This window comes from Balaenoptera acutorostrata, chromosome 11, assembly GCF_949987535.1.
Source record: "Balaenoptera acutorostrata chromosome 11, mBalAcu1.1, whole genome shotgun sequence".
Taxonomy (NCBI): domain Eukaryota; kingdom Metazoa; phylum Chordata; class Mammalia; order Artiodactyla; family Balaenopteridae; genus Balaenoptera; species Balaenoptera acutorostrata.
In genome coordinates this window covers 72,557,064-72,575,221 of record NC_080074.1, presented here as the reverse complement: position 1 = coordinate 72,575,221, position 18,158 = coordinate 72,557,064, and the positions used below count along the sequence as shown (strand labels likewise).

General features: G+C 35.5%; 1 protein-coding gene across 3 annotated transcripts in view; it reads right to left on the bottom strand.

Moving 5' to 3' along the window:
* The window catches only part of GXYLT1 (glucoside xylosyltransferase 1), a 59,331-nt gene that overhangs the window by 21,981 nt on the left and 19,192 nt on the right, over positions 1-18,158 (bottom strand). For all 3 annotated transcript variants that reach the window (XM_057556965.1, XM_057556964.1, XM_057556966.1), the window contains 3 exons: positions 13,588-13,759; positions 8,737-8,862; positions 5,510-5,761 (listed from right to left, as the gene is read on the bottom strand). In XM_057556965.1, the coding sequence (XP_057412948.1) occupies positions 5,510-5,761; positions 8,737-8,862; positions 13,588-13,759 (550 nt within the window). The remainder of the gene's footprint in view (positions 1-5,509; positions 5,762-8,736; positions 8,863-13,587; positions 13,760-18,158) is intronic.

Here is an 18,158-nt window from a genome sequence, read left to right as displayed (position 1 = left end):
AACGTAAATGTCAGTAAAACTGTCCAGCTGGAGTGCAGAAGATAACAAAAGAAGGTATCTGAAGCTGCACAAAGAAGTGATAAAACTAACAGATGTAGGGGAGGAAAGGGAAAGAGAAAGTAGGTGGTAGTTTAAGTATTATGACTGTGACCTCATCTTAAAAAGCAGATAGCTTTAGTACCTATGTCACATGTCTAGACACAGTACCTATGTCTCTGTCATACAGCTGCTGAGGATCAAACCTGTTAACATATAAATAAAAAGTCCTAGGAAAAGTACCTGGCACAGTGTTAGCTATTATTATCACCATGATCACTATTATTCTTAGTCTGATTTGCCAACCCTTTATAATTGGCATTTCAAAGAGGTCATTTGAAATTGATAAATCAAAAATAGATACTGAATTTCATCAGATGCCTTTTCAGCCTCTACGGAACTACTCATAGCTCATACCTAAGGAAACAACAGAGCTGAAAGAGGGCTGGGGATCATGTGAACCTGGGGTGAAGTTGAATACTAAGTCTTTTATACCAATTTGACTCTTTGAAACTCTCCAGACTTAAACCAGTACTCCTCAAAGTACAGTTTTCAGTGTGCTGGTCAGTGAATTTTTCATGTCCTCTACAAGATTTAAGTACACAAATTAAGAGTAAGATTTAGAAACTTTTATAGCAATTTTATGTCTATTTAGTCTAATATTTTCCTAGTAATTTATTTACATTATTTTTACAAAAGCATTGCCTCATGACAGGTTGTAAATAATGTTTAAAAAAACACTGATTCTTCTCCACAGATAGCTTAAAAAACATTGTTACAAGCTATTCTAGGATATATAATAAACACGATGGAGGCATAAACAATCGATCCTTTGAGAAAGAAAAGTCAGAATTCCTGGAAAAAAAAACTACGTATTTAAACTAAATATAATCTGCTATAATTGCATTACCTTTGTGTGAAGTTTCTCAGAATGCAGTAAATACAGTAAACTATACACAATCAGAAATAAATCTGGAAAACGACTGAAACAGGTTTTACTTAAGGAAATATTAAGAAAATACTTTATTGAAAGGATGACTCTGAAATAAGTCACTGATCATGTTCACTAAATGTTCTTAGGATCTGAAAAGGAAACTGTGAATTGCTCAAGGACCAAGACCAGAAACACATTAAATAGACAGGACTGGTGGACCCCTTGTACCATGTCATGTTCAAGACTTCACTGGATTCTACTTATGCAAAAAAAAAAAAAAAATGTATAGAGAGACAGAAATACACCTATTCAAAGAAATACATCTATTCAAAGAAAAGAAAGATAAAATTACAAGGTCCAGGGCAGTTGTAGGGAAAAAAGAAAAAATCAAGGGGTGGGAGGTGGGGGGACCCTTATAATACACGTAAAGGAAAAGTCCTACTAGAAAAGTATTGGACAAGAAGCAATAACACTAGTATTATTTGCTGAGGATAACCTAGAATATCCAAGACAACCAATGAAAAACTATGAGAAATGAGCTTAATACAGAGGCATCATATATAAAAAGAGCTCAAGTCAACAGAAATGGAAAAACAGCAAAGTAGAGAAATAGTCAAAGGATATGGCCATACAGCCATTCCCAAAGGAGGAAACAAAAATGGCTAAAAATTGTATGAAAAGATTTTCATCCCATATTGGTAGTACAGTCAGGAAAGTAAAAATTAAAATACATGAGATGTTTTCAGCCATATAACTACATATTCATACTAGTACACACAAACAAAATCAAAACATTCTTTCCCCACAATATCACACATATTAAATGTGACAGACTATATGTACTGACATAAAAATCATTTATATATTTACTAAGTGAAAAAAGCAAACTGAAGATATATAAAAGAATTCTACATATAAATGCTAATGTACATGTATATCTGTTTCAAAATACTTTTTTAAAGGGTCTGAAGAATACATAGCAAAGTTTATAACGTCATTTGGGCAAAGGAATGAAACTGAGGAGAGTGGTGTGTAAAGGGGGGACTTGTCTTTTTACCCTATATGCAATGAATTCCCTGAATTTTTATAAGCATGATTTAGTTTTGTAAATTTTTTTTAAAGAAAACATTTTTAATCTTACAGTTCAATACCTTGAAAAGTACAGTAGTACAGTACAACAGCTGGCATACAGGAACTGGCATCAAGTGAACGGGCAAGAAGAGTTACTGACTGGAGGAGGGAGAGGAGGTGGGAGATGATAGAGCTGAAGTAGTTTTGTAATTTTTTAAAAAGATGTAGTTCTAATTTACTAATTTCAGCAAACCTACCAAAATGCACATGTATTATATTAAGATAAATTAGTTTCATTTCTAGAACTATGTATGCTTTTGAAAATAGACTCATTATTATCATCAGTTTATGTTACAAATAAATATAAAACTGACAGGTGGCTATTCATATTATGTTCCAACAATGCTAGAAACTGAGAACTCATCAATTCCCAAAGATTAGTTACTCTCCTAGTCTCTGAAAAGTTCCATCCCTTTTGGTAAGATGTTCATTGATATTGTTTTCTTAAGCTCTATATGTAACACAATAAAAGCCCTCCATCACATACATCTTTCAAATATGTAAAAACGACCCTCACAGCCACCTCACAATAAGTATTCTTTTTTAATATTTTTCAATAATTCATTAATGGCCTAGTTTCTAAAACTTCTGTCCTCTAACAGTAATTATCTACTGAGTTGCTACTTTACGCCAGACTCCACGCTAAATATTCTGAATACAAAGCTGCATAAAAGACACACCCTGCCCTCAGTAGATGGAGAAAGCAGGCAAAAAATACTTTACAAAGTAACATATGGCACGACATGAACAGGGTACAGTAAATATACAAGAAAAAAATTCTCAAGATGCCTTATTTACATTCTCTGGTTTTTAGCTAATAAATAGGAAAAGGTTAAGAAATATCTTAATAGAGATTCAACACTGCAAATACAATCATAATACAAAATACAAAGCAGTATCTTAGCCAGTGTTATATCAATGTCTATCAAGCATTATGAGAAAAAAAACAACAAAGTTAAAATTTTACTATTTTAATTTTTAAAATATATAATTATAATACATCAGGTTGGAACTGAATAATCATGAATGGTAGGGCTGGGTGACAGCAAAGCAAAGAATTTAAAACATGGCCACTGTCCTAAGTGGGTAATCTTACAGCTTTTCATGTGATAGGAACTATGGGGTAACATTCATGGATCTGCATGAAACAGTTTGAAAAGTTATTACATGTAATTCAGTTACATCACTAGAGCTCTAAAATTTAAGATCTGTGCCAGAAATTATAGAGTTAGTAGGAAAAAACAAGGCAATGTTTGCTAAAGATATGTTTGGAAATCAGGAAAAATAAAGAAAGATATATGAAAAACGGAACTAAAAATCAATAAATTTTGTAGAAACATATCAGCAATCACAAATACAATATTTAAAAACAGAGTAAATCTGTGTTGTTCCCACTGGGCAAGAATAGAGTTGTTTGAAACATAGGGATAGTAGGTATGAAGTAAATTGTGCCTACTAAATTAATGTACTATCACACGTCTCATATTTTTCTTCATTAAGTCATTAATACATAGAAAAAAACAAAAGCTTGAAAGTTTAGAAATTATTTCAAATCCCACATCTACATCTCTAGCTGGTTTAGAACATGCCACAGACAAAAAGAAAAGGGAAAGGGGAGGAACTGTTAAACATATTTAAGAATGATATTTAAGTAACTAAAAGGTAAATAAAAAATAATCAGTGATTTGAACTATATAGCAGCAATTTGAAATTTTCTTAAAAATCAAGTAATGGTGTTACACTAAATTATCTCTAAGGTTATTTGCAACAGTACACTTCTCATAATTCTAAGAATTTCAAATGAAGAGTTCCTGAGCAGTCACATTATTCCTTAGCACATAATCTTATAGCACCATCTTCTGGTATAATATTACTGTGCATAGTCTAACCATCAGAAAAGTAAGAAAACTCATGGTATGACACCTGTTTTATTTAGTAAAACTTTATGGTACATGATATTTTAAAACTCAACATATATCAAAAAATTGGGTAATTGAAGAAAGATGTTCACTTGCAAGCAAAAGCACAGGTTACACTGGCCTCATTAATGCATTCATTTGTGGAAGACAAAAGTGAAATGAAATCAAGATTTCAGAAAGGTACAGAAAATGGGAAAGCTAAAAAAACTCCTAGGTTTACTAGATCTTTACAGAAGACAAGAGTGATGGGTATTAACTGTCTTAAGAATGAAATGGCGAGATGTGGGTGGTGAAGGCTACAAGCAGTACTGCTGCCTAGAGCAAGGATAAGAAGGGACAAGAGATTTAAATCAGACATGCAGAAAGGAGTAATAAGTAATGGTGTAAATTCTGGTCCACCAGAAGCCATAAGAAAAATACCAAATATATATACACATACAAATATACATATATATTACATATATATTCATACCATAAAAGACATAATATCCCTTGATGTTTGATTTAGTACTAACTAGATGTAAAGGGATAAACAGTGAGTCTCTATCAGTGTTTCAGAAGCCACTGCTTTTAGCTAACACTGAAGTGCTTACTATGCGTCTTGCTCTGTACTAAGCATTTTGAATGGGTCTCTTTTAAAAAGACAACCTACGTAAGTCCATTTATTATCTCTATTTTTCATCTGAGAGCACTGACATTTGAAAGTTAACTAGTTGGCTAGTGGTTGTGGTGAACAGGTGGCAAAGCTAAACGTAAGGCTAAACCACTTGACTCCAATGCCCCCAGACTACAACGACTTAAGGACTCATCAGCGTGAAACTGGTAAACAGTACAACACACTCATGTGTTCAGCATATGCAGAATCAGAGAATTTAAATAGCCTCACTCTTCTACTGACCCCACAATTTGAGAGATGAGAAACACACAGGAACTTTTTTTTTAAAGTTAACTTCCAATAGCACCAAAATAGCCAACATTTCCTATGTGTTAGCCTCCCTCCTAACTAATTTAACCCTCACAAAAGCCCTATGACATAGGTACTGTTATCTGTCATCCCATTTCACAGATGAGGAAATCAAAGCCCAGAGATGTTCAAAACTTACCCAAGATCTCAGCGTCTGAACCAAGCCAATGGGACAGTCTTTAGCTCTTAACCACAATCTGTGTTCCCCCAAGACGTACCACACTTTAGATTCAAGTATTATGAGGCTGCACAACTACCAAATGACAACTCCTGCCTGGAATACCAATCTAGGAAGGTGATGTTCACACTTGCTGCACTGTTACTTCATTGTAACGCCATCCGCTCTGACCTACTGTCATGCTCTAATAAACAGAATACTAAGAACACACTTTTCTTCAATTATTCTAGATAGGTGGAAAAATTCTGAATAGCTCGCGATCTAGTTTTTAATAAAGCAAAATTAAATTGGAAACCAAACAATACGGAGGGAAAAGAGAGATAAGTTAACCTGGATCGGTGACTTACCTTGAAATACTTCCTTCTCATTCTGGTCATGTTCATCAACATAACTCCAGAGTTCACTCCAGTTTTTCCATAGTATGGATGTCTGGCAAAGCGATTATACCAGCCTATTCGAGGCTCTTCATGTTCTGGTGCCATTGCAGCAATTTGTGTGGAATTAAATTTCTTTAGTAAAGACCAAATATCATCAACGGGCCGTAAAAAAAGGATATCAGTGTCGACATACAATAGTGAGTCAACTTCTTTCAGGATTAACTGTGGGGAAAGATATTTGAATCATTAACTACAACTCTATTTAATATAAAACATGAAAGAGGCTTTCATTATTTAAAAAATACCTAAGAGAGAAACTAATTGACATTAATTTTTAAAAGTAGTTTTTCCCAAGTCTGTCATTTTTTACAAGAGCATATATAGATAGTCTGCTAATCTTTTTAATTAACTTTTAGAGAAAAAAAGCTATAAAAACAAATCAGAACAAAAACTCAATACTAAAAATTGGAAGAAAAAATAAAAGCAGTATCCTCAAAGACTAGGGTGGAAATGTTTTTCATAATGGAAAATAACATTAGCTTTGGTGAACTGACATATCGAATCTTAATTTCCTGAGGTAAATACAGAAATTAATCAGTACAAGTGACGATCTTCTCAACTTGTCCCCTCAGCCTGTAACACTAATGGCCAGCACCTTTACCTCACTCTGGGCTCAGCTAGCAAATGGTAGAGCCGAAATTGAAATCCAGACCACCTAACTCCAGAGTCCATGCTCTTATTTCTGAGCTTACTATCTCCCAACAAATCAAAGAAAATGTGCACTTACATAGCAAGGGCGAAGACAAGACTTGTCTTGGAAGACTCGCTATGTCACTTTCCGAGAGACGTTAAACCTCCAACATGTGTCTCTTATAGGAATTTTCAAGGGTAAGTTTTTATTTCTGCCTTACCCATATACTTTAGAATGTGACTCCTGTGAATTTAAATGTATTGCCTATCCCAGTGTATTAGTAAGACTCAATGATTAGGTTAACCTAAAGGTTTTTGGTTAAGAATACAATGAGGATAAGAGCTTGATCTTCATTCTGCTCCTTTTCAAAGCTGCTACCTCCTCCTGCAGTTACGAAGGTGAGCAGTTCCGAAGCTGAAATCACTCCCTCCCCCCACTGATTTAGTATCAGGCTGGGGAAAAATATCTGACAGTTGACTACAGAGCCTGAGTAGGGAAGTGTCACTTGTTCAAAGACTACAATTAAAAGGGTATGTACCTATGTGGATGTCTGTTCCTCTCTCTCTTTTTGGGGGGGGCCAAGAGTGAGGGAAATTGTTTTTATATCAACATTTTGCTTCTGTACCATGAGACAAATGTGTGTTTACAGACTTCTGTATTGTGAGCGGTCTAGGAAGACACTACAGGAAGCTGCAGGATTACTGCTGGGAACCACCGCCAACTGGAGATCATACATGAGGTTAAATAATAACCACGTCAGTATTTTTCTATGGTTCCTTTTGGGGGAATAAGGAGTTGGCAGAGCTTACATTGGCTCTTTTAATCCATCTATCTTAGAGGAGAAACTTAGTAAAAAAAAGGATTTTACTTAGAAAAATGAAGAATCAATTTACTTACTATCTAGTTAAAAAGATGCAGAAGTAAGAGTAAAGTACGAGGACAATTTGACAGGCTTCAAGTATTTAATTTTAGTATTCAAATTCCATTTAGGAATTTAACCAGATTACATCATTAAATGATCTGGCAAATTTCCTATCACGACATCAACAATTGAACTTGTTAATAATGTAGAATAAAACAGAAGAGCAATGGCTGTAACCTCATGCTTCTTTCATTGTCTTTCAGTGACATATCTGTGTTTATTTAATGTCATAATGTGCTTGTTTAACGTCAGCCTCCCACATCAGACAACAGGCTCTATGAAAACAAGACATCTGTCTGTCTCATTCATTCCTATATACCCAGCACTTCATTACAGATACTTGGTAGAATAGAGGCACTCAAACTATTAATTAAATGATATAACATTGCAATGATTCAACATAAGATTTTTTTTTAATTTTTAAAATTCAAGGCCTACATGAAGTACCTAAAACTTCTTAGGCTTTTTCCCTTTAATCCCTTATTTGTGTGCTTCTTACAATGGAAGCACGTAATGAGAAAGACATCCTAGGATCCAGATTTTTTATGCTCAGCAATAAAGCTACTGGTTAGGCAGACTCAGCTATCAAAATGTAACTTAATTTTAAATCTTAACTGACATCCTGGATTTGATAAACTCTATTCTTCATATGCTAAGAATTGCCTTAATCCACTTAATAATAACAAGTAACTTAAGTTTCTTCCCAGTAATTCATATACCTTCCAGAAACTTGTGAGCTTCTTAAATTCAATATTTCTAACTACTGTAACTATTTTAAACATTACAGTGGTTCTAACAACTACTGAGAATTTTAAAACTATCAGTGAATTCAATTCAAAATGGAAGAGGTAAGCTTGCTTCTGAATATTTTTATTTATTTTTAATTTTTTTTTTCTTTTTTGGCCACACCATGCAGCTTGCAGGATCTTAGTTCCTGACCACAGATCAAACCCATGCCCCCTGCAGCAGAAGCTCAGAGTCCCAACCACTGGACCACCAGGGAAATCCCTGAATATTTTTAGATTAAAAAAAATAATCAGGGTTTATCACCAGAGACCACCACCAAAGAACAGCCCCATTGAATAAATGGTTCCCATTTCCCTTCGAGTTCACGTGCCTCAAATTTTGTGTCTGTGTTAAAATATCAGCTAGAAAAGGTGAACTGGCTTGCTGTTAAGACAGAAATGATTATCTAATGATCTACTTCACTTCCCAAATTATAAATGCAGTCTGCACCTGGCAGGTGATCCTGCCACTGCATTCCTCCTGGCAAAGACGTGGCTCCGTTAAGGCCTGACGACCTCTATCTACCTCCTTCTTAGAGATGAAACAGTTTATAGCAACTGAATAAATTAAAACGTAAGAAATAGTATTTCAACAGAAATTATTTACATTTTTCGTTTTTAACAGAGGTTTTTTTATTGTAGCTTTTATTTGTTCTATGGGAAGTTTTTCTTCTAATGTTCAAAGGGAAAATCATACATGTGTGTTTATTTAACTGATTTATATGGAACTCTTCATTAACTTGTGTGTGTAAAAGCAACGTGCAAACAAACAAAAAAAAACACTGGAGAAAAAACTTACTGGCAAGAACAATCTCTGGGAAGCACACGGTTTAAAGAGCTTTTTCCATTCTGCTGCATTCTCACTTGGAAAAGTTATCGGGTATAATGAATAATTAAATGTTTGTAGAAATGACCAGCTGTTAAGCTAAAATAAAAAAACAAATAAAAAATAAAAGAACTCGGTTTAGATTTGTTTCACTTCCTCTGCAAAATCATAAACCAACAGATTATTTTTCAAAAGCTAAAATTTAAGATGTTATACATTGTATGTCATACACACTTAAGAGAAAGTTAGATTCTTCTTTCCCACCATTTTGTTTTCATTCAAAATCTTAAAGTCATTCCAATATGCTAGAAAGACTCCACCGTAAAGATCTGAGGGACAATTGAAGTTATAAGGATATCAACCACAAAACCAAAGTGGAAAGAGCCTTACAAACTGTTCGCCTCCATCAGCTTGACCTGATGTATAAATCCTCTCAATCCCTAAACAAGTTAAACTCAGAAAAATTAAGCACTAATTTTATTACCACAGTATGTATAACAGAAAATACTTACAATCCAAGTCAGACCAATGTGAAAAACTGATTAGAAAATATTTATCTATATAGTTTCAATGTCCACAGATATTCCTGGTAGTAAAATATTTTGATAAATACATATCCAGTGCTGATTTTTTTAAAAAATCATTACAAAAAGAAAATCTGATTTTCTGATCTGAAAATCTATAATGAACACGTTTACTCTTTAGTATCCCGAATGCATTTCAAGACACTGAATTGCTTCAAATTCAGTTTAAGTATTACCTATCACTGCTGCTTAAACAGAATTGATTGATTGATTTAAGTTTCCTACAGAGCATTCACAATTTTTGCGGGAAGAAAAAACTAAGCATTTTATATAACAGGCTGAAGATGATCTCATTTTGAATTATGTCTGTGTTCAAGTAATTTTTATTTTTTTTAATTTTTTTAAATGCTCAACACATATCTATTTTTTATTGTTTTATTTTTATTTTATTTTTTTAATTTATTTTCAGTTGCATCGGGTCTTAGTTGCGGCACACAGGATCTTTCATTGTGGCGCTCGGGCTCTCTACTTGTGGCGTGGGGGCTTGAGTGCATGGGCTCAGTAGTTGTGGCGCGTGAGTTATTTGTGGCACGCAGGCTCCAGACAGTGTGGGCTCTCTACTTGTGGCGCATGGGCTCCAGAGTGCACGGGCTCTGTAGTTGCAGCATGCAGGCTCTCTAGCTGTGGTGCGCGGGCTCAGTAGTTGTGGTGCAAGGGTTTAGTTGCCCCGCGGCATGTGGGATCTTAGTTCCCTGACCAGGAATCGAACCCACATCCCCTTCATTGGAAGGTGGATTCTTAACCACTGGACCACCAGGGAAGTCCCTGTTCAAGGCAATTTTAAAAACATTAATTCCTCCCTCTTTCTTTCCTTCTTTCTCTCCCTCTCTCTCTCTCTCTCTCTCTCTCACACACACACACACACACAAAATCAATGCCTTCCAACATAGTTTAAGGAAATAGCTTTACTTCCAACACACTGTTTTGATGTCTCTGTTAATTAGTGTCAAACACTAGTATTTTATTTTCCTTGCGTGACTTATAAATCATTTAAAGATCCTTTCAAGGGACTTCCCTTCACAACTACAGAACCCATGCATTCTCGAGCCTGCGTGCCGTAACTGGAGAGAAGCCCACACGCTGCAATGAAGAGCCCAGGCACCATAACAAAAGATCCCATGTGCCGCAACTAAGACCCAAAGACCCAACACAGCTAAAAATAAGTAAATAAATAAATAAATAATTTTAAAAGAAGATCCTTTCAATACCAACTTCAAAATGAAATCTTAGTCATTTTTAAAATTCTAATATCTAATCATCTTTTCTGCAGTAAAAGCACATTCCACAAAATATTTGATTCTCCTTCATCAAAAGCAAAACCAGTCTCAGAGTTAACCATGATAGTTAAAGAAAAACTAAGTTTAAAAATATAGTATATATTATACAAGCAATAACTCAGCCAGATTTGAAGACAACACAGAAGCCGCATATAAGATGAAGCAATAAATTTATTTTACTTTTATATTACATTTCCAAAGGTTTCCACAGTTGGTAGCAATCTCTTACTATTCTCTGAACTGTTAGGACGAGATTAATTCCTCAGTTAATATTTTAGGAAACAATCCAGATAATAAGATTAAGATCATAAAAGCACATATCACAAGTACAGAGACTAGAAATATTTTAAAACAGTAAGTAAAGCTTTTTTTCTGGGTTTTTTTAAAATTGAAGTACAGCTGATATACAATATTATATAAGTTACAGGTGTAAGGTACAGGTACACAATTTTTAAAGGTTACACTCCATTTATAGTTATTATAAAATATTGGCTACATTCCCACACTATATACAGGATACACTGTGATGTAAAATATATCCTGTAGTTTATTTTATACATAATAGTTTGTACCTCTTAATCTCCTACCCCTATATTGCCCCTCCTCCTTTCCCTCTCCCCACTGGTAACCACTAGTTTGTTCTCTGTTAACTGTGAGTCTGTTTCTTTTTTGTTATATTCACTAGTTTGTTGTAATTTGTAGATTCCACATATAAGTGATCTTATACAGTATTTTTTTTTCTCCATCGGACTTATTTCACTTAGCACAACGCCCTCCAAGTCCATCCATGTTGCTGCAAATGGCAAAATTTTCATTCTTTTTTACGGCTGAGTAGTATTCCATTGTGTGTATGTGTATATATATATATATATATATATATACACACACACACATATATATATATATACCACCTCTTGTTTATCCATTCATCTGTTGATGGACACTTAGGTTGCTTCCACATCTTAGCAATTGTAAACAATGCTGCTATGAACATTGGGGTGCATGTATCTTTTCTAATGAGTGTTTTTATTTTTTTCAAATATATACTCAGGAGTGGATTGCTGAGTCATATGGTAGTTCTATTTTTAATTTTTTGAGAAACCTCCATACTGTTTTTGACAGTGTCTGCACCAATTTACATGCCCACCAACAGCATATGAGGATTCCCTTTTCTCCACATCCTAATATTTCTTCTTTGTGGTCTTTGTGATGACAGATAGCCATTATGACCGGTGGGAGGTGAGATCTCACTGTGGTTTTGATTTGCATTTCCCTGATGATTAATGAGCAACGTTGAGCATCTCTTCACGTGCTTGTTGTCCATCTGCATGTCCTCTTTGCAGAACCGTCTATTCAGTTCTTCTGCCCATTTTTTAATCAGGTTGTTTGTTGTTTTTGATGGTGAGTTGTAGGAGCTGTTTATGTATTTTGGAATATTAACCCCTTATTAGTCACATCATTTGCAAATATTTCTCTCATTCAGTAGGTTGTCCTTTCATTTTGTCAATGGTTTCCTTCGCTGTGCAAAAGCTTTTAAGTTTAATTAGGTCCCATTTGTTTATTTTTACTTTTATTTCCTTTGCACTTTAGGAGACAGATCCAAAAAAATAGTGCTATGATTTATGTCAAAGAGTGTTTTGCCTATGATTTCTTCTAGGAATTTTATGGTTTCTGGTCTTACATTTAGGTCTTCAATCCATTTTGAGTTTATTTTTGTGTATGGTGTTAGAGAATGTTCTAATTTCATTCCTTGTAAAACAGTAAGTAAAGCTCTATGCCTCTTGGAATCAAAGGTTTTAGCAGAAAACTAAAAGACTTGAGGTCACAAGTAGTGTTTTTCACTTAATATGCAAAATGAACTAATTTAACCTGAAAAAACATTGAATACGTTTTTCCTACATAGATCAAGCAAAAAAATCCAAATCAGTTTGAAAGCTTAATTGAGTGTAGATAGAGAGATAGACAGAGATGGTGCGGGGATAATCATTATCATCTTCACCACCATCTCAGAACACAAGGTAATGAGATTTCAGGTGAATTTTCTTCTTCGTATATGTTCTCCCTCCTATATTTATCTGTTCTCCTCTTCTTGCACAGGAATAATTTTTTTTGCTAAGATTATGTGGCAGTCCTGATTAAAAGGGTATATTGTCAACCCACACAAACAACTAGATATGGTCACATGACTAAGTTGAGACCAATGAGATACTGGCAGGAATGTCATGTGCAACTTCTAGAAAGTTTCCTTAGAAAGGAGGAGGAGAACCCCCTTCTTCACTCCTCCCTCCCTCACGTTGGCTAGAATATGAGTGTGATGGCTGGAACTTGAGTAGCCATCTTGGTTCATGAGGTAGAAGCTTTATGTTAAAGATGGCTGAGCCACAAGAGAGAATAAACCAGAATCCCTGAAGACATGGCACTGCCATATACCACAGACTGCCTACTTTTATATAAGAGAGAAATAAACTTCTATCTTGTTTAAGTCACTGTTATTTTGGGTTTTCTGCCATTACAGCCAAACTGACTGTAACTAATACAAAACCAAAATAAGAAACTTTCTCACCAGAGCAAGAAGCTACTTCCCTCCATATTGTCGATTAAGAGTTCCCTCTACTCAAAACAGAATTAAAACCTTTGTGCACACCCTGATTAAGGCACTCTCAAGCCGAGGATGGGAACACAATTAAGAAGTAGGACTTCTCAGTCAAAACATCCTGGAACTATAGTCAGTAAAATAAAACCTCCATGCTTGGCAAAGGACTCTAAGTAGCCTAACTCCTTTTCAAAAACAAGTCTTCCTCTTACACCCTAGATCTGGAAGCGCAGATGGAAGTGGCAGCAGGGAACAGTCCCCACTCTTAGAGGGCAGAGCTGCAGAATACATATTTTTGTTCAACAACATTTTACTATATATACCATTAAATATTCAACTATACAGGCTTGACTAAGTCTCAAATACTTACTATGCCTTTAAAACTATCATGCAGTTGATCTTCAGCAAAAATATGGAACTGAAGAGGTTTGATGCTGAAGATAAGTGCTGACTTCAACATGGTTAGAGTTTCTTCCAGTCTTTCCCCACAGGCAACTACGGCTAGGTGCACTCTCTCAACAGGCTGCATTTTCAGACTATACCTGATAGAAAAGAAAACCACATTTTCCAACAGTGTTAGTACAGGGTAACATGTTAACGACATGGTATTCTGACCGTGTTCAAAGATTGAAATTTGAACAAGGTCCTACTGTACAGCAGAGGGAACTATATTCAATATCCTGTAATAAACCATAATGAAAAAGAATATGAAAGAGAATATATATATAACTGAATCACTTTGTTGTACACCAGAATCCAGCACAACACTGTAAATCAACTATAGTTCAATTGAAAAAAAAAAAACAAAAAACAAACTGAAGTTTGAACCTTCTATTTAAAAAGCAAAGACACATCAAATTACAAAACAGTACAATGTTGAATCAATCATATATATATCTATACCCTCAACCAGCCTTTCTCAACTAATGTTCCTCACCAGGAACCACAAAACACAAAAAATGACCACTTCCACATTCCCCCAAGAATGGTACATAACTAGCATCATTCTGGATGCACGGGAGAGAAGTTAATTCACTACTCACTCTGGATGCTGTAGGACATTAGGGCTTAATTCTCTCAAGGAAACCCCCACTTGAGAAAGGGAGCAGCACTGATTCGAAGGTCTTCCATTTAATTTTTAACTATTTTACTTAAAAAAAAAAATCTCAAACACACCAAAGTAGAGACAATACAACAGTAAATCTCCATGTACCCACCTCTCAGCTGCAACAATTATCCACTCAAAGGTATTCTTATTTCCTCTAAAGCCCCTCCCCACAGCCCCTTCCACTAACCAACAGATCACTGTGAAGCAAACCCAGATATAAATTCACCCACAAATATTTCAGTATTATATCCAATCTTCAACCATGCTGATTACAAGAAGTTTCCTTCACATAAGTTTTTTTTTTTTTTACTGTGCAATCCCACTTATCAAGTAATCAGTGAGAAGTAAAAATTTCTGAGGTGGTCTAAAAATACTAGTCAAACGCTAGTAGCACAACATTTTGGAAGGAAGGAAAGATTCCTGAACTCCAGTTATCAGCCTAGGCTATGTCAGACCCTACCTGTAACACAGAGCAGCAGTGCAAGCACCTTACCACTGAACCAGTAACACTCCACCATCATACAAGGAACAGAACTACTTACGTGTGACTGCACTGTTATTAAACAATTAACATTCACAGTATGAAATAAAGACCTCATCTGTAATTAGGACATAAAATAATCTTTTTGGAATTGACAGCTAAAGGTATGTAGGAGTGGAAGACAACATAAAACAAACTAGTAGCACATTAAAGTATTATGAAGTAAAAACATTCCAAAATGAAAAACATACAAATTTGACTTTAACTCAATTTTTAGTTACAGAGATCCTTTCTGTAAAACGTATAAGGGGATTAGAAATAATACTGTTTAACGTTAATAGCTGTATGTATCCATTACTGAGATTTTGTAGTAGCAGGGATGGGTGATTAATCATTTTTCTTAAATTTATAAGCTAAAATTATCGTAGCTATGTTCCTTAGCACAGGACTTTGGAATCTTGAGTATTCATGTGTCCATGTGTCAGAGTGGACCCAGAACTATTTCCTGAGGAAAATCTTGGTCTTGCTCATGGATAGTCCCTCAACTGACCAGGATATGAGAAAACAGAAAATGATGCTAAATAACATTAAATACAAACAATTGACTATATAAAACACACCTGAATATCAAATTCATACAACTTAATGTTTTAACATTAAACATGTGGAATTATTTATCATTCATAGGATAAAAAATTAAGTCTGAATATATATAACGTGCTACTGCTTTTACTACGGATCTATTCAGTCATATTAACAAGCTTGTTTGCCAAGGGCCCAGAGACATTTAAGACAGCAGTTGAAACTGACGCTTTTCTGGTCTGAGTTCCTGAGGCCTGAAAATGGGTTCACTTCTCTTACATGGGACATCTCTTACCTACACAATTACTGGTAACTGTCAGCCTTCAGCAGAGGAGCAGAAAGGCTCTTCAGCATGAATACTTATCTCCTAGAAAACACAGGAGTCATTTCCTTCCCTGATTCCTCAACTGGGAGGCTGAAACCCAATACCTTGATAACCTACCCTTTATTCAGAATAATGGGCCAATTATTCTAAAGATGAGGTTCTTTAAAAACAAACAACAACAACAACAACTGCTTTTAAGAAAAAGAAACCTTTCCTGGATAATTCATGAAGTTAAACATTATTACACCACTTTGTTACTTTGTTAATGGTATTAAATGGAGAAGTCATATAAAAAGTGGTGTTCTTGGAAGGGGAATATTTACTATTCGAGAAGCGGTGGTAATATTTCATTCTTCATCAAGTTATTAAGATTATCATTAAATTAAGATATAACATCAGGTACATACTTTGCCTTTAAAATTTAGATCAATCTACCAGGAACTGGTTTTTATGAGTGGTTTGAGGAGGGGACAACTGCATAATTTTGCACATGGCTACCCAGCTATCCAAGCATCTTCTGTTACAGGGTTACCAGAGTTTAGCCTTTCACCACTCACCTGCTGTGCTACCTTTTTCACTCATAAGGTACAGCATAAGCTTGGGCCTTTTGAAAGCTCTGTTCTTTTCCACTGACAGGAATTAGAAAGAAGCAGTGCCTGCTTCCTTGTCTGCACCCTCTATCCATTCCCCTCATTTCTGTTGAGCCCCTCAGTTTATAACTTTGGGACCCTATCAGAGGGGAGACCATCTACACTTTCTCTACCTAAACGAGGGGACATGAACCCAGTTCACCTCAAAGCAGTGGAAGCCACAATGACACAAGTAAAAGAGAAGGCAATCAAGACACACAACAGTCTCACAGAGCTCTCCATTGTCTCAGCTTTCTGATAAATGCCTCCAGGTCCTGTTCCTCATGAGGGTATAAAGACCCTCATTAAAGCACCAAGATTTGAGAATCTATAATGGGCTCGGATTGCTTAACTGGCCATAACTAGATCCTGCCCCAAAGCTAAAAGCCTAGAGATTTAATGAGTGAGCCATAACAGTCATGTGCTGTTTGGCACAGAACTCTCTACATACAGAAGTATAATAAACCTTCTCAAGAGAAATAAGTCAAATGTTCTTCAAGGAAAAAAGAAGTCCTTCTAAGGTCAGTCCCAGGGACTCCTGCTCTCAGGCAGTGCAGAAAGGCTTGTTCTAATCACACTGCTAGCACTCCTTCCAGCAACTTCTATGAAAGTAGTAGTACTGTCAACTATATTGCATTTGTTTTTCTGTTATGTGTCCCTTTTTAGCAAAAGCATTATATACAGTACAGACTCCAACAGCTAAACTGACAAGACAAAACATATTTTAAAGATGTCTCTGCTCACGACCCTGTCCCTAGACCCAGGAACAGGAGGTAACTGCAACTGGAAGAAATCTAAAGTAAGCTTTTACACTAGAGGAAGGGATAACTAAAACCTTCGAAGAAGTTGTAGGGAAGTAGCCCTGCAAGTAATTTTGGTCCCAACTGAATGGTGTTAATATTGTCAGGATCTACAAAAATATGCTGTACATTAATCACAGTGTGAATAAGAGAAAGTCCCTGTGGATTTAAAGAAATGTTATCCAAAAAGGACATTTTAAAGTCATACCTACTTTTCTACAGATATATGATCAGAAGAAATGCTTCAGATAATTCAAAGGTAACACCTGAGGGTCCCCATGACTAAATCTGGCATAGCCTGAGCACAGACTAGAATTGTGACAGCAATGAATGGTAACACATTCTATTAAAAAACTCAATCAGTGAGTCCAAAATGATACTAAATAAAGAGTAAGGTGGAGGGGGAACCCTCCTTTAAAGATGAATCCCAACCAATAAATGTAGAAGGAATGACAGAATTACAAAAAACACTATTTTGCATTCACTATTTGCAATAGATGATTTGACCAAGAATAATTAATGGATGCTAAAACCACAGAGTATCAAGGTATTATCCCCACACATTACAAAGGGGATAAAGATACTGTTACAGTGTAGAAATGAGACACCGACACCTTAACCAGGGGATCAAACAACCAATCATGTTAACTGTCTGCCACCGCATGCCTCCCCATAGAACGCCCAAAGAGCACAAGATCTCCTGCGCAGTATTCCTGCCAAAGATCTTGAATCTAATCCTAAGGAGACAGGCAAATCCAAATAAAGGAACATTCTGCAAAACAAAACAAAAATATCATGTCATGAAAGAAAGACACCAACCACCACGCCTCCCTGCCCTGTGCCCCCCTCAAAAAAATGTCTGGGAATTGTTCTAGAAAAAAGAAGACTAAATAGATTTAATAACTGAATGCAATTTTTCCTTGACTGGGTTCTGAATGGGGAAGAAAAGATACAAAGTTCATTAATAGGAAAATAAGGAAATATGAATATATATAAATATAACATTCTGTCAGTGT